General features: G+C 41.7%; 3 protein-coding genes across 4 annotated transcripts in view; 1 reads left to right on the forward strand and 2 right to left on the reverse strand.

Moving 5' to 3' along the window:
* LOC133118136 (inactive carboxypeptidase-like protein X2) overlaps window positions 1–6,688 on the forward strand; it is a 51,440-nt gene extending 44,752 nt beyond the window's left edge. For both annotated transcript variants that reach the window (XM_061227918.1, XM_061227917.1), the window contains 3 exons: window positions 418–557; window positions 2,534–2,633; window positions 5,237–6,688. In XM_061227918.1, coding sequence (XP_061083902.1) covers window positions 418–557; window positions 2,534–2,633; window positions 5,237–5,496 — 500 coding nt within the window. In that variant the 3' untranslated portion in view covers window positions 5,497–6,688. The remainder of the gene's footprint in view (window positions 1–417; window positions 558–2,533; window positions 2,634–5,236) is intronic.
* Window positions 6,689–13,523: 6,835 nt separating this feature from the next.
* Window positions 13,524–17,671, reverse strand: LOC133118598 (G-protein coupled receptor 26-like). Its single transcript, XM_061228707.1, has 3 exons — window positions 16,840–17,671; window positions 15,713–15,826; window positions 13,524–13,761 (listed from the first exon to the last, which is right to left on the reverse strand). Exons 1-3 carry the CDS (start codon window positions 17,508–17,510, stop codon window positions 13,524–13,526), a joined length of 1,023 nt encoding a protein of 340 aa, XP_061084691.1. The 5' UTR covers window positions 17,511–17,671.
* Window positions 17,672–21,252: 3,581 nt separating this feature from the next.
* bag2 (BCL2 associated athanogene 2) lies at window positions 21,253–24,746 on the reverse strand. Its single transcript, XM_061228204.1, has 3 exons — window positions 24,430–24,746; window positions 23,453–23,562; window positions 21,253–23,261 (listed from the first exon to the last, which is right to left on the reverse strand). The coding sequence occupies exons 1-3, from the start codon at window positions 24,555–24,557 to the stop codon at window positions 22,864–22,866; spliced, it is 636 nt and encodes a 211-aa protein (XP_061084188.1). The 5' UTR covers window positions 24,558–24,746; the 3' UTR covers window positions 21,253–22,863.
* Window positions 24,747–24,826: the final 80 nt, after the last annotated feature.

A 24,826-nucleotide genomic window follows, 5' to 3' on the forward strand; every position in this document is an offset into this window, starting at 1 on the left:
ATACCAAACTGTTCAAAACTATATGCGCATTCATTTCTTGTCCAATCAGTCTGTTTATTTCTCATATTTTCTATTGCTGTCCTAGGTATGTTGTTTTTAAAGATAGAGTTTTAGACAGCATTTGGAGTAGTTCTGTTGTTTTATGCATGCAAGTGATGTATCCCAGGTTTGCATCCATAGTGAACTTGGTCTGTGTAGTGTCCTTGCTGTAGACCGAAGGTCAGTCTGTATTGTCTCTCTACATGAGAGGGATTAAAAGACCTCAGTAGGATCATAAAGGAGAACTAATGAGCTGGATTTAATTTCAATGAAAAAATGTGCGTTTCATGAGCAAATTGTTAGACACACTGACAGCAGAAAGGATATTGGATTGATTAATTAGGTGAGAACTTTGGATAAACTGTGCTGTTCCGGCAGGTATGAATGACTTCAGCTACCTGCACACCGACTGCTTCGAGCTGTCCATGTACGTGGGCTGTGACAAGTTCCCACACGATAACGCCCTTCCCGAGGAGTGGGAGAACAACCGCGAGTCCCTGCTGGTCTTCATGGAGCAGGTGTGTGTGAAACCAGCGCAAACACGCACCGCCACACACGCACATTCATTACTGTGCACACAGTATACACACGCACACATACACACATCTGTCGATGGATAGCTGTGATCTATAATGTAATCGTATAATTGTATCATGACTTATCATTGATTTTTAATCATGCAATATTAATCACAATAGTTGCTGTCCGTTGACCATACATGTATAATAGAACAGACCACATACTGTATGCATTCCTGTGGGTCCAGAGAGGATGCAGAGCTCCAAATCGGGTCCCCAGTGTGACTGTTGGGTTGAGCGAGTGGTCCTGGGATAAACAAAATGGCCTCTTCATCGCTCAGAACAGCAAGGCATGGAGAACGCAGTGCTGTAATGGCTGCCATATGACCACATGAGCACACTCATTTCATTTAGAGGCAGTGCGCTATCAGGAAACAACCCTTCAATCTTCAAACAACCCTTTTCTGCAACTGGCCTTCCAGCGAAACGGGGCCTATCATTTCTGGATGCTTCCGTGGCCTGATTGCCATCGCCACCTGTAACACAGCTGGGGGGAAACCATCACTCAGCCTGGAACGTTCCCCGCTTCCCCTTACGGGATTTTCTCTTTTCAAAATGTCCCTTCCGGACTTTTCTCCCAATATGGAATGCCTTATTGTATGCCGTGGCTGCCAACTCTGCTATCTCGGAATCCTGTTTTTGGGAGTCTGAAGACTGAAAGGTCCAACCGCTACACAGAGTAAGTCGAGTTTTGCGGACAGAAGTCTGTATTTGTGTAGCTTGTGCTTGGTTGACCAGTGTTGGTGGCTGTTGAGCTGTGAGAGACCGGTATCCTGGGCTAGCTGAATCCTTTCATTCCTGGGCAGCGGTACTGCAAATGTCTGCGTCACTCTGTAGGACTACTGGCCAGAGTTGGCACTGGCCCATTCCAGAGTCAGCACCAAACACAGCAGGCTATCCACACACCGGAATACCAGGCTGTTGGGCCCTGGTACCGTTTGGAAGATAAAAGACTGGGAGGCTTCCAGGAGCCTAGTTCCTGGTTTTGGTAGCAGGTATCTGACAGTCAGTTCTCAGAGAGAGAGATAGCCATGCTGGGTTCATTTTTGGGGAAAGGAACCAGCAGATCAATTTTGCAGTGTGTGGTTGTTTCTCAGAGAGCGAGAACGAGAGAGAACGAGGGAGAGTGAGGGCGAACGTTACTCCACGTTATGCTATTTAGCCTTTCGCTGACATCTGTGGCTAATTTGACAGAGCTGAAGTATTGAACACAATTGAGAGTGTTGTCTAGAATACCATTCATGGCATTGTCGTCAGATGCGACTGGTCTCTTTCTTTCAGCTCTCAGATGGTAAACTGTGGAGATTTAGGGATGCAGCAATGCTGGTAAATAAAGGCTAATAAAGATGTGTGTTCTGGCTGGGGAGATTTATTTTAACCAAAGGAGGTGAGACAGTTCTTGCCATAGCCTGAATAAATGTGTTGATAATTCCCTGATGCAGTGACTAAGAGGAAAATCTTCATTCGTAACATTCCTTTATTCTGCTTGTGGATGGAAGCGCCTCTCACTGCTTATTACTCTCATAAAACTTTGACAAACTGACAGGTAATTAGCCTGCTTATCAGAAATCCTCCAGGACTTTATCCAGAACTAAATTTAAACACTATGAACAGACATTTATCCTTTATCCTATTTTGGATGACCATGGAGTAAAAATGTTGCATTACCAGTGCTTGATTGTGATTGTATGATCTCACTTAATGACTGATTACCTTAATTGTTAAATACATAATCAGCTAAACTAGAGATGTGTAGTTTGATTAATAATGCACCATCAACACCCACCCCTGGTTGGAAGAAACCTGCACAAGCTCAAACCTGCACAAGGATATACTATGAGCGGCTCTCTTTTATTTCCTGTCGGAGTTTTATGAAGCTGGAGGAAGTGTGCTTTGATGTTACCTCCTCTGCCCAGGTGCATCGTGGGATCAAAGGGGTGGTGAGGGACCTGCAGGGCCGGGGGATCGGCAACGCCATCGTTTCTGTGGAGGGCATCAACCACGACGTCCGCACAGGTACCGCCGACGCAGCTAACATGGCACCTCATATTCATAACCATAATAATAATATGTTTTATTTAGCTGACACTTTTATCCAAAGTGACAGTTGATTTGACTAAGCCAGGGACAATCCCCCCTGGAGCAATGTGGGTTCAGGGCCTTGCCCAAGGGCCCAACAGCTGCACTGATCTTATTGTGGCTACACCAACCTTCCGGGTCTCAGTCATGTACCTTAGCCACTAGGCTACAGGCTGCCCTGTTTAATATTATATTAGATGTGCATTACAAACATTTAGCAGACACTTTTATCCAGAGCAACGAACAGTAATGGAGAACATCGGTGTACTCTGACGAATACGGAGAAATGCGTTATAGCTAAGAAGGCATGGTTGCATTCTGTATCTAAAAAATAAAAATGTTTCATGTTAAATGCCATTAAAACCAACTTTGTATTATTGGACATGTGGAGGCATTTGGCATATGACACTGCCTTCGGTAAAAGTTAGAGAATAAAAATAAATGAGTAAATAAATAAATAGTTTGAACTCTCAACCTCCATCAGCAACATAATTTTAGTCGTGCCTGAAGCTTCCCCTCTTTCCTCAGGGGTTATGTACACAAACACTGAGACTGCTGGCAGCCTTGATAAATCCCATTAGCTGTTTCTCATGCATATATTGAATTTTTCAGTTTGAGCTCCCAAATGTGGCCACACATCATGACTAATCTCCCAACAAGCCACAGCGTTTGCAACATTTTAATACACGCCAGTGCTGCTGTGTGAGTTTCATTAGATACTGTACACTGAGGGGGCTCACAGCACTAGGTGCTTGTGCTATTCATATTAAATACCGTGTGACACCCGTTGGAGGAAGTTGTAACTGTTTCGGGAAGGTGAGGGGTGCAAGCTTATGTTCATGGGGACCTAGGGGGGGGGGGGGTCAGGGCTGAGCTGGAGCTGACCTCGCTGTGGCTCCCCCTTATTTTGGTGAATAAATTCATTGTCAAAAATATTTGGGACTGAACAAAAACAAGTCCTGGCCTTCCTTCAGCCCATGACTCCTGCCTCCCTAACTCCCCTGCTGTGGCACTGCTCCTGCCTGAGACAGCACTGTGCTGTCCTCTTCAAGGTGATGTGTTATTTTATCAGGCTGTCGTCTCTGCCTGTCGGTAAGCAACGCCACTCCAAACCGATCCGCGTTCGATAGCTCCCGGGAGCTGCTTCTGCGCTCAAATGAAATGACAACAAGCAACAGATTAGTGCAAAAGGGATGGGAATGTGACATGGTAAAATGTGTGTGTTCACACAACAGCCTCTAACCCGAGAATCCATGGTGTAAATGCGAAAAACATTTGAAATTTGAAAAAACACTGAGATAAGTTTTTACGCTTGGCCAAGGTGGAGAAGTTGGTGTCGTGAGAGAGAGAAGATGCCAAAAGGTGATGGAAACAGATTTCTAAAATAAATCACGACGTGAGTCACATGCTTCCGCTCCAGAAAGCCCAAAAATGGCAGACTGGTCCAGAGACCCTCCCTCAGACGGCAGTCTTTTCGTTATCTAATCTTGTTGCGCCCTTTTCAGAACATTTGCAAAACAGTAGTTGATGGAAACACACTCTTTTGCCATTTTTCTTTTAAAATTTGCTTAACATTTGCGAAACATTTCGAGGGAAACTTAGTGTTGGCTTCCTGTAGTGCGGCTGTCTGGAGCGAGAGGCTTCCAGTGTGAAAGCTGTCCTCTAACTGCCACTGGTTACACAATGGCCTTCACACGTCCGTCCCTAAAACCTGTCCACAGCTGAGGGCCACACAGTGCCTGGTGTGAGGTGAGGAGGTGGATGACGATGTTCGGTGGTATTTTTAGGGCCTGTGGGCGTCTGGGTCTGACAGCAGACTCGGATGAGCCTGCTTAACTGCGTAAATTGAGATTGCAGATTGTTATCGGCCAATTTATTTATCGGCTTGTGCAGCTGTTTTGGATCAATGCGTGCATTGTGTGTTAAATCTATCAGTTAATAACCGCCTTATATGTGTTTGCGGTTTTACTGAACATTCTAATGAATCACACATTCATGATCTTTTAAAGGCAGTTTGCTTGTCTCTCTGTATGTCATAGAAAGGCATGGATAGGATGCTGTCAGGGGGGAAAACCAATGATTTAATCACAATAAGAGCCAAAAATAACTATTATCTATTTTTTTATTTATGAAACTGAACTTTCAGGTAACTGTTAAGTCTGATCAGTAAGCACTGTTCTTGTACAGGCTAATGCTAACTGGTTGGCATACCCTTGTAGGAAAATAATAGCTTCCCAGTCTGGTAAATCTAATGAACATGGAAAAGACTTGTTCAAGAGCTGCCTAACATGTATGCAGACACACACACACACACACACACACACATACACACACACTCTCTCACACACGCACACACACACACACACACACACACACACACACACACACACACACACACACACACTCACACTGCAGAGAGGGCCCATTCACTCTCACACACACACATACACATACACGCACACACACACACACACACACACACACACACACACACGCACACACACAAAGTGCAGGTCCTGAATGAGGCTGTCTGATTGCAGCGGCAGACGGAGATTACTGGAGGCTGCTGAACCCGGGGGAGTACAGGGTGACGGTGAAGGCCGAGGGCTACAACCCCACCAGCAGGGTGTGTGAGGTGGGCTACGACATGGGGGCCAGCCGCTGCAACTTCCTGCTCAGCCGCAGCAACATGTCGCGCATCAAGGAGATCATGCAGAGGTTCGGCAAGCAGCCCATCAACGTGCAGAGCCGCCAGACCCGCCACCGCTACGGGCCGAGCATGCGGCGGCGGGGAACTTAGCCACGCCGCCGGCAGGGGGACGGACTTCCTGCAAAGCCTCGCTTTTCTTCCCAGTTGTTTTCAAGGCTGATCTCCGCTGCGGTATTCATATGGCAAAGACAGGAGATTTACTGTGTGATCGCAGTTGCGTGAGCCTCCCTCTCTTCGGATGGAACGTCGTTCTCTAAACCTTGGCATAAGCTATCTGTGGCTTTCTGGACGTATTACGGGTTTTCTATATATTTTGTGACCAAAGCAAGGATGCATTTGTTTTGATCACAACCCGTGACATCTACATTCTGTGTAAAGGTGTGTGCCTGTGTGTGTGTGTGTGCCTGTGTGTGTGTGTGTTTGTATTATAGCAGTGAAAAGACACTACATTGATTTTGGACACAATGTAAAGGGATAGACTGGATATATATCAGTTCATTATAACCCATGTTAATAGCCTGTAACTTCCCTTAATAAAGTATCATTAAACATTGAATATTAAATGGTAGTGTAGGTTGCAATTTAGCTGCATACTGTTGGTATGAAAACGCTGCATACTGTTCATACGAAACAGGATCTAAAGTTTGTTTTAGCTTAAACAGGCTTGGCATATATCTTTTTTTCCCATTTCATTCCAAATTCTGATGCCTATGCTGTCATTTATTTATTACGTATTCTGGATATTAAGTACTGGATTTTACCAAAGCTATCAAGTATCAAATCTCATCCTATTCTCTTGAAGACGTGGATTAAAGGTTATTTGCATGATTGTCTTCCACTGATGTGGTTATTTTATGCTATACTTTACAATTGTGTCCCTTCATAAACCCAGCTGAAGTGGGGGGTACGGAGGAAAACGACCGTTAAATATTCTGTTGAATGAAAAGGTTGGGTATTCCAGCAAGACAATGATCCAAAGCAGACCTCAAAATCATCCATGAAGTAACTACAGGAAAGATGTATGAAGGTTTTGGAATGGCCACCACAGTCCCCAGACTTGAATATTATTGAAAATCTGTGGAGAGATCTCAAACATGCCGTGCATGCAAAGAGGCTGAATAATATTTCTGAGCTTGACGTGTTCTGCCAGGAAGAATGGGGGAAAATTCCCGCCAAAAGTGAGAATTGAAAGACTCTTAGCTGGCTACAGGAAGCATTTGCAAGTTGTTATAGTTGCCTGAGGAGGAGTTGCAAAGTAGTAACTGACAGGGTTTGCAAGCTTTTGCACAGGGCGTTTTTCCTTTTTTATTATTTTGAAACAGTAAAAAATTTAAATAAAAAGTAATCTTGCTTTCAAATTTGAAGAAATGTGTCATGTTTAACGTTGTACCATTTAGAGGTTAGCTTCCCATCTGTTCACCAATATATTAATTGTAAAAGGCTTTTTGACCAAATCTATGCATACGACTGTATACCAGCAATGCTGTATACCGTTTTAATTACATTTTAGGGATTTTGTACATCAATAACTACATTTAGGAATGATCTACACAAAACGGTTTCAGTTACAGTAGGAAGGAGCAAAAAGATTCAAATGTTTTGACTTCCTCAGTGAGTATGTGCAGGTGAACTAAACTGAACTCTGAAGCATACCCGCTCGTGTACAGACCAATTAGAGAGGAACTGGCTATCGGCTGCTATTTTCTGAAAGGCAAGTAAAAAGTATGTGCCTCAGCAGCACAATTCATATAATTTCATTCCCTCTCTGCTTTTATCCTTTGACCTATGCTTCTGCTTTTAACACCATGGCTGAAACAAGTTTTTTTGGAGGGTTTCTTGTCTTTAATTAAAGAAACGATTAACAGCACCATAGATTAGCCAACTACTTGTAACTGCTTTGTATTTCCCCAATTTTGTTTATTTAGGTGTGGTCTAAATCAGACTTCTATTGTAAATAAACTCTGTTGTGTGCGATGATTGTTTTTAACTTCACATTAATGCTTCATTCCAACCCAACTGACTCATCCTCAATTACCAGCTTGTCACCCAATTGGACAATTCTCGCCGACAAACAATGGCTATTTCTTCATAAAGGGTGTGCATATGCTTTAGTGGTCCATAGCAGCTGTGCTATCTGGGTCTGGGACATGAGTTAAGCGACACTACTCCTGGGCCCTGGGTGCAATAGAAGAGGGAGGAAACGTAAGGAAAGGGAGAGTCATGTGAGCGAGACAGCAGGAGAAAGTTTCCTCTCATTCCAGCTCTTGAAACTGTGTATGTACCAGTGTAGATAGTGTATGAGTTACTGCCAATTATTTATAATCACTGGAACTATTTGATAAGCTTCTTTTCAACAGTAAATGGTAACAATGTACTGAGAGAAGTCTGTTTGGCAGTTAGGCAGGGTATGGTGTACTGTGAATGTGTGATATTGATTCTGTGTTATAGCCAAGCAGAGATTTTTGAACTAATATGGAGGCTTCAGCATTGTCATTGTACTTCAAAATGAATTAATGGGAAATTCTGACATATTCTTTATATATTGCTGGTATTTAAATATGAACAAAACATAAAAAGAACATTTAAAGAGCTTTGTCCCCAATTTAGGAGTGGCATGGTGGTATAGTGGCTATTACTGTCGCCTGATGGCAAGCAGGTCTCAGGTTCTCCGTGTTCCCTGTATCTGATGGGTTTTCTCCAGGTACTCTGGTTTTCTTTCACAGTCCAGACACATGCAGGTGAGATTGGAGAGTCTGAATTGCCTGTGGGTGTGATTGAATGGTGGTGTGTGTCCTGCGACAAGGTGTAATGTCCAGGGTGTAATGTCCAGGGTGTATTCCTGCCTGTTGCCTGCTGCCCCCCGCAACCTTGAATAAGGGGATTTGATAACGTGTGAATGGATGTCCCAAAATTTTAAGATAAAGTCTTAGTTTACCACTGATTTTCTACTTCAATAAGAAGTTTGTCACCAATAAATATACTGTATGCAATTCATAACATCTATGATTAATCAGTTGAGTGGCATTTAAAAAATGTATAAAAGCCATTTTCAGTTTTGTACATTTGCTCCCACTGTGAATGAACAAAACAGAAACAGTGCATGTCAGGCAGTGCTAATTGCCATCACTTTTCAACCATGTTAACATTTCATATTTGAACAAAGAATGTGCTTTCTCTTTCAAACCACTTTAACTTTTTATCATATCTGGTGTACGTACACATTTATAGTTTCCTAAGCTGTCAGAACATAACGTTGAGTAGAGAGCATGTCTGTTACAGACTATCGTCAGTTTAATTTGACTGTAATTTATTAACCATGTGCATGTGTCTCCATTGTTAGGTTTTAGGCCAGATTTCTAAATACTGGATTTGTTACATGAGACATTGTTGCCCATTTACTGATGCAGGCTAATAGTTCCTTTTGTGAGTCATTTTCGATGTATTTTACTCAATTTCTCAACTGCTCCTAAATTCAGCATCTAAATATCAATATTCACTTACAAGCTGAAGCACAGCATTCTTCAGTATATATACTGTACCTATACTCTTATATATGACAATATGTATATGTACTCTTATAATGTATATAAGAGTTGGTCTCAATTCCTTTTGAGTTCAATCAACTCAATTTCGATTTTCAGCAGAGCAAACTTCCACTGGGTTGATTTGATTCACCTGCAGCTCAGGGTGTGGCTCTTAATTGGTCATTGAGAGCAGCCTGGTGCATTCCCCTCTTGGCCAATCAGGGTGTGACAACGGCGTTTCTTTTGAGCTTAAGAGAGGCAGTAACATGCGATTCTGGTTGGTTTTCTGATGCTACCTTCTTGCAGTGAGACCTCATGGCAGGGAAACCCTTATGGCTGGAATGTCTGATGTTTTAGGGCCTCTTTTGAGAATTCTTTGCTTGCTCTTGTAGTTGTCAGTTTTGAGTTTAGGGCAGATCATTGCAAAGCCTACAGTATTGGCTAATGATGGTCTTGTCTTGCAGGTTTTAGTTGTTTTGTTTGAGTTTATTTAATTTCAGTGCCAGAACCTCATTCATCTTTTTCACGGGTGAATAATGGGGGATTATTTCCAATTCCTTTATTATTGAAGAGGCATTTGTTCATTATTTTGCTGAAGAGGCATTTGTTAATTATAAGTCTGTTCTGCTTTCCTGTATTTTATCTAGTTGGGAACTGGTTCTTGGGCTTCTTCCTAATCCGCTGAATTTTTGGCGTCAGTACTGCCACAGCACGGTCAATAATGTTGCAGGTGTGTGTAAAATGATTGAAAGGCCCTGAACTTACATGGCCCTGTAATTCAACCATATGCAGAAAGCTATTGAGACATTTCTGGCTATGCCATTGGATTGCATGGTGGAAAAATGATGAATTGGATATGTGGATCATAGTTTTTACATTGCAACAAAATGAAGCACAAGCTGAGGGCTAGCACTGCTTTCTGAGAGTGGACTGGGCATTGGGTGCATGGGTCATCCTTAGTGCAAAGGTCAATTTGTCAGGACAGTTCTCATTGAGTTCCCTTTATTGATGAATGTATTTCACAAATTTGACTTTATACCCAGATCATTTCTGTTGAGTAGACATTTTCCACATCAATATGTGTTTTTTTATTTTGGTTTGCAAAATGTACATAAAATGTTGTCATTTCTGGAAATGGAGGAGAGCATATCACATAGAAACACCTGTTTTGAACAGAATTGGATGCTATATGATCTAAATGAAATTACCTACAGTACATTTAAACAAGTGCACGTTCTACGTCATTAGCTTTTGTTCCTTCAAGTTCTGAACAAAAGTTTTTGATATTTACTGGTGGCTATTTCACAATATAAAAAAAGAATTACTTTGCTAACTTTTACAACAAGTCAATATTTTCATCAAGTGTAAAACATTTATTCCTAACAAACTGTTTCAGTACAAGTTTTCTGCATGGAATCACCAGCTTTGCACAGATGACCTGATCATTCATGGTCCTAAACAATTAATGAATGAATGAATCAATGAATGCAAAATAAGTAAATAAAGAAATAAAATAAATATGTATTATGCAGTTACTTTTCAGTTTTCCTTAATATTTATTTTGCAAAACCATGTCAACCATAGAGTCCTTTAATAGCAGTTGAAATATAAGTATATTATAAAGGAAATATTATTGCCATATGAAAGTCCCTATACAACTTGGCAAATGGTGCAATAGGATGTTTGTCTAGAGCACCCCTACACTTAGATTCCAGTAAAATACTGGCAACTCAGCTGCCATAACGTTACCATATAAATAACAGCAACAATATGCTAAAAATACAACAGAAGGCTGCATATCTAACAAATGCATAACAAGCTTTCAATTTTGTGCCTACTTTAGACTTTTACCATAAAATTCACTGACATTTTTTACAGTGTAGAACTGCTCCTAAATTCAGCATCTAAATATCAATATTCACTTACAAGCTGAAGCACAGCATTCTTCAGTATATATACTGTACCTATACTCTTATATATGACAATATGTATATGTACTCTTATAATGTATATAAGAGTTGGTCTCAATTCCTTTTGAGTTCAATCAACTCAGGAAATTAATTTCAAATGAGCATGGATTTTTGAACTGAAGCACTGCACTAAATCAAAATATATTTCAGTTGCAGCTCAAAACCTTAAGCATTGGATGTGAACATCAGTTGGAACTGAACTCAGTGATCAGTCTAAATATACTGTAAATAATATTCACATTAAATTTGATTTGTTTAAAGACACTTAATAGGAGTGCGGTGTTACTCCGACTAGAATAATGGGTCAGGTTGTACATTACTGTTAAATAGCAGGGCTATTTCATATGTTTGGCATGCTAGACTTATGCATGAAGCAACTATGTTTGAAGAGAAATTCAGTCAGGCAAGCCAACAACACATTTTTTGGACATTATGCTTTTGTTGTTATTAATAATAATAATAATAATAATAATAATAATAATAATAATATTATTATTATTATTAACTTGGCAATGTACTTAATTGTGGGTTGTTTATCAGGCTGATTATCAATGAATGGCTCATTTGTAGGGGAGAGGGGTGGAGGAGTAAGTTAGAATAAAAAGATTTCCAGGGTGGGGACAGTAACAGGTCTTTCTGGAAAAGGCACTGGCCATATGCGCTGAACTCTGGATGGATCACCTCAGGCATCCTCACTGTTTGTGTCCTCCATCAAACAGCCAGAGGACTGGGCTCCAGCTCCAGCTGCCAGTGGCCCAGAGAGACCCCTTCTCCCCACGTTCTCCCTCTCCTCTAATACACACCACTGCTGGGCCTGTCCTCTATTCATCCATTTACCACTGCAGGAAAAACATCATGTTAGCACTGAGAGACCTGTTACGAGAAGAGACCCCAAGGCTTCATGGGTCACGTGCTGCATGATGAGTGACCCAGATTAGTGTGAACGTGATGTATAGTATACAGCGGCATTGTAACTGCACAAATATGTGCAGTGACAAAAACAGGTTCTGTGTGTGTGTGTGTGTGTGTTTAACCATAACATTTCAAAGTCATTACATCAGGGGTGTTCAGGCTCTTATACAGAAAGGGCTGGTGTGTGTGCAGGTTGTTGTTTTAGCACAGGACTAAGACGAGCTGATTCTACTCATCAAGGTCTTGATTAAAGACCACCATTAGTTCATTAGTATAATCAGGTGTGTTACTGCTGGGTTAAAACAAAAACCTGCACCCACGCCGGCCCTTTTAGGATAAGATTGGACACCACTGCATTACACCAACATTTTTCAACTGCAAAACATTTCATGCAATACTGCATTCCCCAATGAAACGGTAATGCTAGCAGCTAAACGCACAAGGAAATGCTAATAAATACACTAAAACAGCTGTAAAGTGTTAACTTTTACCTCAGAATTTCATCTTTGAACCTCGAGAACTCTCGGTTTCATGGGCTCTGTGCTGTCTGGCAAAATAAGATTGATCACAACCTTGATAAAATGAGCCAAGCTGCGGACTGCTCGTCTCCTGTCTTGAGTTAAGAGCAAAGAGTGACTCCGTAAGGGGAAACATATTCACCCTCATCCCTTTTCAAAGCCTAAAGCTACATTTCCAGTGGCAAAAGAAATCCTATGAGTATCTATTATAAATGAAAAATAAATGAAAAATGAAAAGCCAGAGAGAGGTACATTTTAACACTGCCGTAAATTTACGAGACAAATCGATTCCCCCTGTGCTGTTGTGTGGTTGAGGAGCACGCTAGCGCACGCCGCGGGTCTGATAGCTATGTGTGGTCTCTCAGCGTACGTGCCCCTGACCGCTCACCCCCCCCACACACACACACACACACACACACACACACACACACACACGACTACACCAGAGCATCATTCAGTCGCAGCTCTCAACGTTATGCACTGAATGTAAACCGCACTCGCAACTGAACTCACATTTAAATGTCACTTGTTTAAAGGCGCTTAATACAGTAGGAGTGCGATGTTACTACTTCGAAAATAATGCCCCACAAGTTCAATTAAGTTAACTTTATGTTCTTGCAGTGCTCTTATGCACTCTCCAATATGTTCGAAGGTAAATTCAGTCAGGCAAGAACACTTTGTTTTTGGACACTATCTACCCCAATCCACCTCTCTCCATCCCATGCATCGTAGGGACCTGATACACTATGGAACAGCCTTTAGCACCACTGATGGCTATGTGGGACCCTGTTGTTACTCTAATCCAGCTCAGACGCATACTGAAGTGCAGAGCAAAAAATATACAGAGAGAAAGTGAACTGGTTTGGCACAAAGCTTCCGCTGCCCACCATCTTCAAACACCACCAGCTCCATTATTGGCCACTGAAGGGAAATCTGAAATAAAAGCATGTCATAAAATGGCTGCCCAATTCATTCCATTCCGCCACTAAATTCTAGAGGGAGGCCTAGAAGAGTGTCAGATGGGCTTACAGCAAGGTTGTCGTAACACATTATGTGCACTATACACTACAACCCCTACATAACAATGTCATAAACATGACAGAACATCTGGCATAACCAATCACGACGGCCTATTACAGTTTGCAGTAAATGTTATTACACCCGCCTCCCCCTTCATTTTAATGGCGACGCAGTCAGTCCGTTGCTGTGGTGACACTGCGGCCGTGCCCGTGCTCCCCTCCCCCCCACACGGACGTGTTGAGGGCGCTCCTCTTCAGGAGCCGGTTGATGATGTCGCTGCAGGCCTTCTTGTACTGGTGCCGCAGCAGAGAGTACACAAAGGGGTCGCAGGCTGCCTTGCTGTAGGCCAGGCACTTGGAGACCACTCCCCAGTGGGGGTTGATTGACACCGCAGGGAAGAGCTCCAGGACCCTGCAGGGAGGACGCAGGCAGGGAGAGAGTGATTCAGGGAGAGGGTGATTCAGGGAGAGAGTGATTCAGGGAGAGGGTGATTCAGGGAGAGAGTGATGCAGGGAGAGAGTGATTCAGGGAGAGAGTGATTCAGGGAGAGGGTGAATCGTGGCTCTGTATGGTGGTCACACCAATTATGTCGGAACACTCAAAAATAAAGGTACAAAAAGTGCCTAAAAAGGTACAAAGGCTTGTCGCTGGGACAGTACCCAGTAGGTACCTAAAATTGTACCCCTACTCAGCAATATATAATTCGTACCTTTTTTGCATGGAGAACGTACTCATTTGTACCCAAAGAGAACATTGCTGTGCTTTCAGGGTACATTTGGGACATTTGATCCTTGAAGAACAGAAATGTATCTTCCCTGTCATTTTATTTCTGGGAGTGTAAGAGTGTCTGTTAAATTCTTTCAATTACACTGGTACGTTTGAAATGGGAGACCTGTATGGCGAATTGCAACAAAAGAAGTTTGACTGATGCTTCACTCATTTCAATTGGACCTTGTCACACTGAGCTAAGTTTTATTAGCAAGCTAGATAAAATGTCTACACATCGTGGAAAAAAATGGTACATCAATGTAAAGTCATTTAATAGGATGCTGGTACAGAATAGGAAACACAGTAGCACAGCCCCAGCATAGCTCCACAGCCCCTCTTAAACTATGTTGTGTAAAGGTGACAGCTCAGGACAGAGATTAACGCCATCTATCACATCTGCCGATTTAAACCTGCGGCAGTCCGATGTGGCTGCCCAGCTACTACAAAGTGTTCTCTGCCGTTATGACAGTCAATATTATCACATCGTGTGCCCAACAGTGACCTGTCTATATTTTATGTTGGTCCCTTGGTACAGGCAAGAAAACCTCACACTCTATGAAGTGCTGCCAAGGAAATTAAACTGACCTAGAGTGTTGTGTAGCAGGGAGAAAGTGGTGTGGAATAAACAGCAATGGCGTATAATGTTGTGCATTTCTTTAGCGTATAAAGAAATGCAGCAGTTCAGAAATGTGAGCATGTGAAGGTCTGGTGCAGAATGTAACCCCCAGATGGGGTCAGCCGTTCTTTCCCTCGGTGGGTTCATCGTACATTGTGTTGTGTGACTGAGGTTCATACCCCGCAACAGACTTATAAATCCAATTGGACAAAGCACAACACAATCTCCCCTTAGTGCACAGGACATGGAAGCTGCTTTCACTACACAAGAATGAAATGGTGCATTACGGTGTGGTCACTCAAGAATCGAGCACTGCCAGCTGTGGAAACTTGATGTCTTCTATCCAGTTATATAAGGCTAAATTCTGACTAACTCAGTTAGCCATGGAGCCTTTGTGAAACTGCCCTATGTTGCTAGTAGCGGTGTCACTTCCTCATAAAGCTGTGACCGTGATGTGATTGGGCATGCTAGGAAATCAGCTTCAAACAAGGTCAAAGTTTAAATGATTTGAACTTTGATGGCTTTCAACTGGTTTTATTTTGAGCTTTGCCAAATCGGGCATCAACACTCCTTCCATAGGTTTTAATTGGCTGACCTAAGTGGCCACACAAAACAGCAATAGTTTATATACATAAATTATTATGCAATATATCTGTGGGAACATCTGTCCAAAATAGCATTACAGCTGCAATTATTTATGGAATAATCAAGCTCTTGTTATGAATTTGTTTTTATTGCAAGCTGTCGCTTTGTGTTAGTCAGGTCATTGGCCTGGAATAGTGATGAAAGCATGGTTTTGCATAGCACTCTAGTCCTCTGCCAGGAGAGCAATGGTTTTGCAGAAATTCATCGGATTGGTTCGAATCAAAATACGCATCCCTGAGAAACACCTTTGCGTCACTGATGGAAGCGTAATTGTATAGATGCTGTGTGGTGCGCGACCCAGGAATATTGATTTCCTTTCCTCCTCAAGCTCACCTCGTTATGACGTAGGGCGCGAAGCAGAGTGCAAACGAGCCGATGAAGGTGCTGATCTTCCTGCTAGCTCTCTGTCTCCGCCGTTTCTGCTCCTCCAGACATCGCTGCCGGACGCTGCCAAAGCAGGAGGGTTCGCAGTGAGCGCTGCGCCCTTAACGACCGTTGAGCCACACTCACAAGGCGCCGAGTGCGACGGCTACTCCACTGGCACCGAGATCGCGCATCTCAGTGATGATGATGAAGAGGGTATGGAGAGGAGAGATAGTAATTTCTTCCCGCTGATTATAATACTGTATTTACGGTTCAAGGTATTAAATACATAGGCTACCGAATCTCCAGCCAGGGTCTTTCAGCCTTACTGTAGGGCTTTAAAGCATGTCTAACCAGCCATTACCACAAAATAGCCCTAAAACTGCGGAACATTTACAAAACGCTGTATTAAAATATGAGATGATAATGAATGACTTGAACCAATTAACATTAGCTATATTAAAACCTTCGGACGCAGATAACAATAATGCCTTTAAGTAGTTTGTTTGGTTAATTTCAACAGCGTCGAATCCTAAATCAAAAGGTCAGTGCATGAATGATTTAATAATCCTGCATGCTGCCAAATAATTCAGCACGACCGACTGACTACCTGTGCGTAAAATGGTATGTAGGGATTCCCTGAACTTCTACAGGAAACGGATATAACGGAATAAAATTAAAGCCTTGCATTCCAATAAGAAATGCATCATCCCACGTGGATATAACATGCAACGTTATTGTGTATACAATTAAGTTTAAAGTGAAATTATGTCATTTTCTGTAATTAAAATGATAGATCGGAACCAACAGTGAGGGTCATAACCACTTCATCAAGTGTAGGACGATGAAATACTGCTAATTGATAGTTGGTTGGTAACTGTTGGTTGGTAACTGCTAATTGATAGTTGGTTGTTAACTAAACAGTGAGGGATGGACAGAACCAAGTTTGTTCAACATCGTCAAACATATAATTGTATAATAAAAACGGTGAATCATTAACGGAATTAGTTGAACAAGGTGCTACCATGAAGATCAAAGTGCATTTGTTTAGTTTAGGTATGCATATGTAAACTGTTCTAACATAATGGTCGACTTACCTCGGGTGAATGTCCACGAGAAGCACTAAAGTCTGCATTGTAATAACATCAATCCGTTTACAATGAAACCGCGCCACTTTGAGCACTTTAAGATAAGTGATGCACAGAACTATTAAAGTTAAAAGGAAGGAGAGGGAGTGGAAAACCACAGTAAAGACAACGAACTGGATCCGGATGCTGTATGCCCTCGCATTGCAGAGAGTACAGGACGCGTAAAGCTGATGGTACCCCACCAAGGAGAGACAAGCGGCAGCTGTTGAGAAGGATATGGAATGTGCCCAGGAGTACCCCAGCAGGATAGCAGCTTCTCTGTGGCGCATTTTTGAGCTGTAACTTAACGGAAAAACTACAGCAATCCACCTGTCGATACTCAGAGCTGCCATGCTCAGCATCGAATTTGTTGTCAAAAAGGTGTCCAGAAAGCCAACGATGTGACAGAACCCTTCTCCGCCGGGGTTTCCCTTGTTGATAAGGCCAACTAAAGTCAGTGGCATGTTGGACACGGACAGCAACAAGTTGCAGAAGGTCAGGTTGAGGATAAAGAGAGCGGGTGTTTGCTTTCGAATTTCCGGGCTATACAGAAAGCATATCAGAACCAGCACGTTGGACAGCAACGATACAATAATGATCAGTACTAACAGAAGACAGACAGTTACCTCCACTGTGTCCATGGTGTGTCCCACTCAAATATCCGGAATTTCGACAGTTGTGTCCAAAGACCAGCTGTTACTGCAGAAAGGCATAGTGTTAGCAACGATATTCATCCATGAGCGTGTCATGTGGTTCCCAGTTTTTTTTCCGAGGATGGAAGCAGCTCTGTCTGCTTCCACGCTACTGCCCTCATCCCTGCGAGAGAATGAGCGGGGAATCCCTCCCACGAGAGACCCAAATCTTCAGGACCAAACCACAATCTCTCCAGACGCGAGGTTAGACATCAACCCCCCCACCACAATTAGAAGTGGACAATCCTCTCCATGCATCTTCTTGCATTGTATCCGGAGGTGCAAACTTTAACCCCCAACATTCCAAAGCTGCAGATTTGCGAACCACATAATTTCCCCATCATTTTTATACTACCATTAAATTGCCTTATTAGCATATATAAACCATCCCAGTAGGGGTTTGGCTAAGATAGCCTTGCTTTCGCGCTCATTTCCACCCAGCCTCTGCAAGACGTAAATGCTGTCACAAACTGTAGCCTACGCTCCGCAGATTCCATTTGAACCAAGACCAGTATTGGGCTACATTTATCATGCGTAACATTATGTATATATATATTTTTTAATATATATAATTGAATGTAAACAAACGTCTATTTGCATGTATGTTAGGCTACTTTGTTTCTATATTTGACTGGGAGTTGGCCGCAAAGTTACTTGGTGCTATGGTGATAATTAATTCGTCTACCCCATACGCATGTAGTTACCTGGGGGATCGTGTTGAGAGGAACGGACAGACATCTGTCAATTATTACGCGGTGCGTGTTTAATAATAAACTACAGCATTGCAGCTATACCGACATGTAAAGGACCCAATTTCTGAATTAGTTCTAAAGAAAACACAGCACTATTGAGTAGTCAGGAGCTATAATTATTGCCTTTATTTTTGGTGAATTTATATTGCCTTATATTCTGCCTTATTTGAAGGACTTTTATGTTGAAATAATGTGTCCTACTCCGGCGAGTTCCTAGCGCGTACAAAGGAGAAGAAGAGAACGCAACAGTAATGTTAACAAAGACAGAAAGATAGCGATAAAGTTAAAGTTAAATATTGAATTGTTTTAGCACCCGCCGAAGAGGCACAAGGTCAGTGTTCATGAAATAATACACGGTTAACATGTGTTAATGTCTTTTGAAATGATTTTGGACTGTAATAAGACCTTTCTTACATGTGCTAAGTTCATAAACCACGTAATGGTACCGAATGTTATGCTAGGTTAATTCATGACACTGGCTAGGTAGTTAATGCATTGTGTTTGTGCTCTGCCTGTAGCTCTTACGGTGGTTTATTGGTTGACAACGGAAGGATTTCAATAAATCATCAGTTTAAGTCTTGACCATTTGTCGGTGGGGGTGCTACACGACACCAACCGCGTAATAATGCGAATTTCCCCCGTTTCAGTAGAAATGAAAAATGAATGCATGCATTACTAGAACATGTGGGCTAATACACTTACAGATTTTGAATATCATAACGCACACATTTTAGATTGCTGAAAGCCATTATGGTTATGTTGATTTCCCATTATTGTTACCCAGATTATCTGCGTGTGCGCGCGTTTGCACATGCGTGCGTGTGTGTATGCGCGTCCTCTTGTGAATATATAGTGCAGTTCGTAAGTATTTGGACAATTTCTGTTCTTTCCAACATACTGGATTTGAAATCAAACAATGAATGTGAGGTTAAAGTGCAGAATGTTACCTTTAATGTGACATCCATATTGGGTAATCCCTGTATAAATTATATTCCTTTTAATACATAGTCCCCCAATTTTTACTAAAGGTAATTGGACAGTTGGCTTCTCAGCTGTTTCTGATTAGTCAGGTGTATTCCGTGCACGTATAAGAACGTTTTCAGCATCTATTCTTGATTCAAGGCTTTTGATTTGATTGAAGACGATAGTCTTACTGAAACTGTCATTAAGAGCACTGGTGTGTGTTTGGGATGCATTGATTTGGGATGAAGCACCATCCAATAAATTTGGACTGGAGGCATTTGCTTGAACTTTGCTTGAGTAGATGAGATGCTTCACATGCGCCACAGTTTGTTCTTGCCATCACTCAAGTTAATCCTGATACAAGTTAATTTTGGTCATCTGTCCACAACACATTTTTCCAGAACTCTGCTGGCTCTTTTAGGTACTACTTAGGTCTTGTGAGCTAGCCAGTGGTTTGCATGTTGCAGTGCTGATAAATCTGAAAAACAGACTTCTAGGCACTCAAAATCCTAGAATTAAGATGAGATATTGAAAGCTAGAAAAAATTAGATAATTTTTTGTAGGAATACATTGAGGGAAAACACCTTAAATGAGTTGCAGAGATGAATATAATGTATCAGTAGCATTTAAGAAAGGGAAAAGGCAAATAATATAATCATGACAAATGCATATTTTGCTTACGCATGCAAAATAGATACTTGATTATATTTAATACGGGTAAATTAAAATGATTAACTCAGTTTTGATAGGGTAATGTGTTTTTTGTTGTTGTTGAGTAAATCGCCTAATTTCAGTAATCCTTTAAACTGGATTTTTATGGAGGAAACTGGACATATGTGCCATCTACTGGTGAAATGGATGACATTACACACAAATATGGTTGACTAACTGATGTTTTTCTCTTGCCTCTAGCCATAATTGATTATTTGGTGGGTGGAAAGCATTTTTTCTTTAATTATATATTTTTAATTTTACAAGTAAAAGTAATTAATTTGTATATATCATCCCTACATACATTTACATACATGTTACAAAAATACATTTGTGCCACTTTTGACAACGGAGGCTTAAATGCATTTGACTTTAATACCTCCGATATTGCTTTTAAGGTCAGGTGGTTAAGAAATTATATTCAAAGCAAAGATAAAATGTGGAATATCATATCAAATGCAATCTGTAACAGAAGTGGTGGTACTGAATTTCTTCTCAAATGTAATCCTCCACTGCGCATCGGGCTGAACAACGCCCCCTACCGTTGGTAAAATTACAACATCCCACTGCTTGTTGTGAGTTATTGCTCAAGTACGCACTCACGTGATGTTTGGCCAATCACAGCATACTGGCAAATCGTCGCAGTGACTGAGCATATTGACCGAAGAGGGCAGTCAATAAATAGGCCTAATATTCATAAAAAGGAGCAACATTAGCTCAGGAGGTAAGAGCGGTAAGAAAGGTCCCTGACCAAACACCTAACCCCCAATTGCTCCCAACGAGCTGGTTGATGCCTTGCATGGCAGCTTATTGCCGTTGGTGTGTGACTGGATGAGTGCATGGGTGAATGAGAGGCATCAATTGTAAAGGGCTATACATGCAGTCCTTTAACCATTTAATAAGTGGATAGAACTTGGAAAAAAAAAGTGTTTGCAGGCTATCATTTTATAATCAAAAGGTTTTCATCTTTGTAATTCACACGTTTATCATCTTCATCACCACTTAATCTTAACCAGCACCATAGTCTCAGAAATATACAGCAAATTACATATAAAGCTATTCTCATTATTTATGTTGGCAACTTGGCATATTTATTTTTCATACGTGATTGGTCTTCATCATCAACGCCACCATCATCATGCAAAGACAGAAATACTACAACTAAGAACATTTTTTAAATAACAGTAGCAATATGAAAATGAGTGTAAATATTGTGGAATCATCAGCATAATAGCATCTTAATTAAAAGCATAACATACGCCAGCTTAATTTATTATTCATTTATTCGTCACGATCCATCACCATGAACAATGGACACGAATGATTTTGCAGGTAACATTATCATTAGTAATATTAACAGTAATAATATCAAAATAACAATATAATCAAAACAATAGGCCTGGTGACACTGAATGCGGATTCATGTAATCCTCGGTCTCCCGGGCTGAGAGACTATCTGTGCAGGGCCCGTTTTCAGTGCAGTCGATCGATGAGTCAGTCACGGCCTCATACTCGCTCATGCGTGGTTGTGCCCGAGTAAGCAGGTGCGTGCAGTGTGACGTAAAACCATGCAGACCAAATCGGAATTAGATCGGATCCTCGATCTTCTTCTGTGGGGCTCAGCGAAAATAATAAAATCAGATCCCTGGAGTGATTAGTTCAGTGTGAAGAAATTTGACTTGAAAAGTACAGTCCAAAATAATATAATTTTGCGAGGGCAAATTCATTGTTTTGAATGGAATTCAGTGGGTAAATTCCCCTTTTGGCACCAAAGGCTTATAATACTATAATACCGAGTAACCACTGGAGTCCCTGGCCCCCTGAGAATTTCTTACAGGATTTTAGGAAAGTGGTGAGAGGATTTTAATTGAATAGGGGAGGGGGGTGGAGCGGAGAAGCATGCCTTCATGTGATAAAATTAAGTAAAATTTAACAGTCAAATGTATCAATCTGGTGCATTTTGGGAGGAAAACTAAGAGGGTAGATCGATGAAGAATTTTATCAATTTAACGTTACATATCATAGTCGGGATATAGCTTTGCCAACTAGATGCTGGAAATAACATAGCATAATATATTAGAGTATACAAATGTGTAGCTAACGTTAGTTGTTTTAAGTTGGCAGACCATTATAACCACTACATACATTTCAACATAAATTTAGGGAGTAGACGCAGACTTAGGCTTGGCTTGGCTGGCCTCTAATAATTCATCACCCAGTGCCAATATCCACAGTATCACTCCCTCACGAAATCAACAATGGTACCCTGCCGAAAAAACAGCTGGTTGACCACTTAAAACCAGCGCCCAGCTTGACATGGTTTGACCAGCTGAAGCTACTGTATGTTTTGAAACAGCTGATGGTTGACCGGCTACCAGCTCAGACGAGCTACCACCAGTAGCCGGTTGACCAACTCATAGCCAGCTAGACCAGTTTTATGACCAGCTCAATTTTCAAGCTCGCCAAGCAGGCATAGCTGGATTTTACAGCAGGGTAGGGCTCACGGTCGGAAAACGGACAGCTTTACAAACTTTCTGTTAGATATAATGTCTAAACCTTTGTAACCACATTCAAGACAATATAAGCCAACAAATAGAAAATTAACTCAATCTATCTTGTCTCCTCAAAATAAGTTCAGGACCAATATTTTGCCTTCATTCTGAAACTGTGGTTGGACAAATAAAACTGGCGGGCTGGCACTATTTAGTGAATTAACTGGAAACACTAGGATTTGTTAAAAAAAAAAAAAAAAAAAAAAAATTGTATATAACTTTTTTCACCCAGCACATCTGAGCTTGCCTGACTGCACATTGGTTTGGAAAACGTTGGGCTACGTCACGCAACGTTGTGGACGCGGGCAAGGATCAATAGAACACTCATTCTTTGGCATTAGCACTCTTTGAATCAACCACTTTTTGCTGATCCATGATCCTGATGGTTTTCCCAGCGTTGTCCATATTTCTGATTAACGTTTCCAACCTTCTCTTGATTTTCTTCTGGTCTTCCAATGCACAACTTATCACGATGGTCTGAAACTTTTGATCGATTGGCACCGGGGGAACTTCGGTGACACATGCAGCATGCAACGATATCAGTCGTTTTCTGCCGTTGTCCAGGTCGTCCAACACTTTCGCGACTATTTCATTAATCAGTGAAGTGGCTTTTCGTAGAGCATCCTCCTGTTGAGGGGTTCGTATGGTTTCCACGCAAACCTCTACAGTCAGGGTCCGTCCCAGCAAACGTTCGGCCGTTACACTGAGCTCTTCTCGTTCCCCTGCAAGAATGGGAGACACTTCGTCAGTGGTTGGCAAATTCCACGGCTGTTGGTAGGCTATTTTAACGAGGCAGTGGTGATTTGGCTCGGCTAAAAATCGAGCCCATTGTAAAGGTATGCAGAAGACATACTGCAGGTAGGTTACGGCTAAAGACGGTCATCTGAGTCATCAGCTAACAGGTGTAGCCTACCTTCGCTGATGTTACGCATTTCTTGGCTGGTTTTCATTGTCTGAATCATTTCCAACAAACTCTCCTTCTCTTGTTCCAGTGCGCTTGCAGTCTCTCGCAACGCTTCTACCCTGTAAAACGAAATTGGTTAGCTATTTTTTATTCAATAGATGCTTTTAGTATTTTGAACAGCGACGCATTTTACAAACTCCTTTTATGGCATTGCTGTCAACTTCAAAACCATAAGAATGTATAACTTCGGGTTTGATTACACCGCCTACTACCACATTTGAGCATGACAATTAGTTTGAGCTTTGACCTTTGGGGTAGCCTACAGCATAGTCTATAACTATCAAATAAACTTTACACAACAGCTTTCATGGGGTCAGAGGAAACTTGTACACATATGGCCTAAATTATAGCCCACACCCACCTGTAATATAGAAGGAATGTGCAACAATTCGTGTGAACGGGAAATAATCAATAATAGCACAAGGGACTATGCTATATTTTGAGTAGCCTATCCTAGATAGCAATATATATATATATTATTTCACTCACTTATGTATATATATATAGAAATACGCGTTAAAATGCCGCTAAGCGAGTGTAGTTCTGCGCGAGACCTCCGAATAATTTCAATCCGCATCCAAATGAAACCTAAAAAGTAGCCTAAACCTACTACTTTACCTTTCATTTAATTTTTTGTTCTGAATTCATTCCCATAATAGAAACGACCAGATTTTATTCTACATTGTAATTATTTATGTTTTGGTTCTTTCACCGCACCTAACGGGAGTGTGTTAAGTTTTACAGTAGGCTAGGCTAACTCTCAATGGACACATAGACGCTCCTAAAATATGAATATAGCGTCGAATGATTTTTCGGCAAACTTCAGTTTCCCTGAATGAGAGAAAACTAACGTTAATACTTCACCGAGCTGGATGAGTGATCACATTTAAGAACTAACGTTAGGAAAATCCCAGCGTTAACGTTACCTCATTTCCAGCTGGTCCATTTGTTCCAGCAATCTTCCGGAGCGATCCGCCATCGACATGGTCCTGCTAAATCTGCTCCCCTTGCCGGCGTCATTCATTTTCGCTTGTTGTATTTTCGTTTGAGCCATATTTCTATTCGTGTTCAATCCGTCTGTTGTTTCGAAGATGATACTCCCTTAGACACGAGGTTAGATACTCCCAGGAGTAAGTTCTAGACGCTTCCACAGGCAGCGCCCCCGAGTAAACATTTCCAAACATGGGTCGGAACTCCCCCCGCGCTGACCTCGCCGTGCCTTCGAACGATTGCGGGACACTTCTGGAGAGCTGCCAACGGCTGCGACTGCTGACAACGCGAGGTGTCCCGTAATGGAACCACCGCATTCCCAATGCACCAAGG

The sequence above is a fragment of the Conger conger genome, chromosome 18 (assembly GCF_963514075.1).
Source record: "Conger conger chromosome 18, fConCon1.1, whole genome shotgun sequence".
Classification (NCBI taxonomy): domain Eukaryota; kingdom Metazoa; phylum Chordata; class Actinopteri; order Anguilliformes; family Congridae; genus Conger; species Conger conger.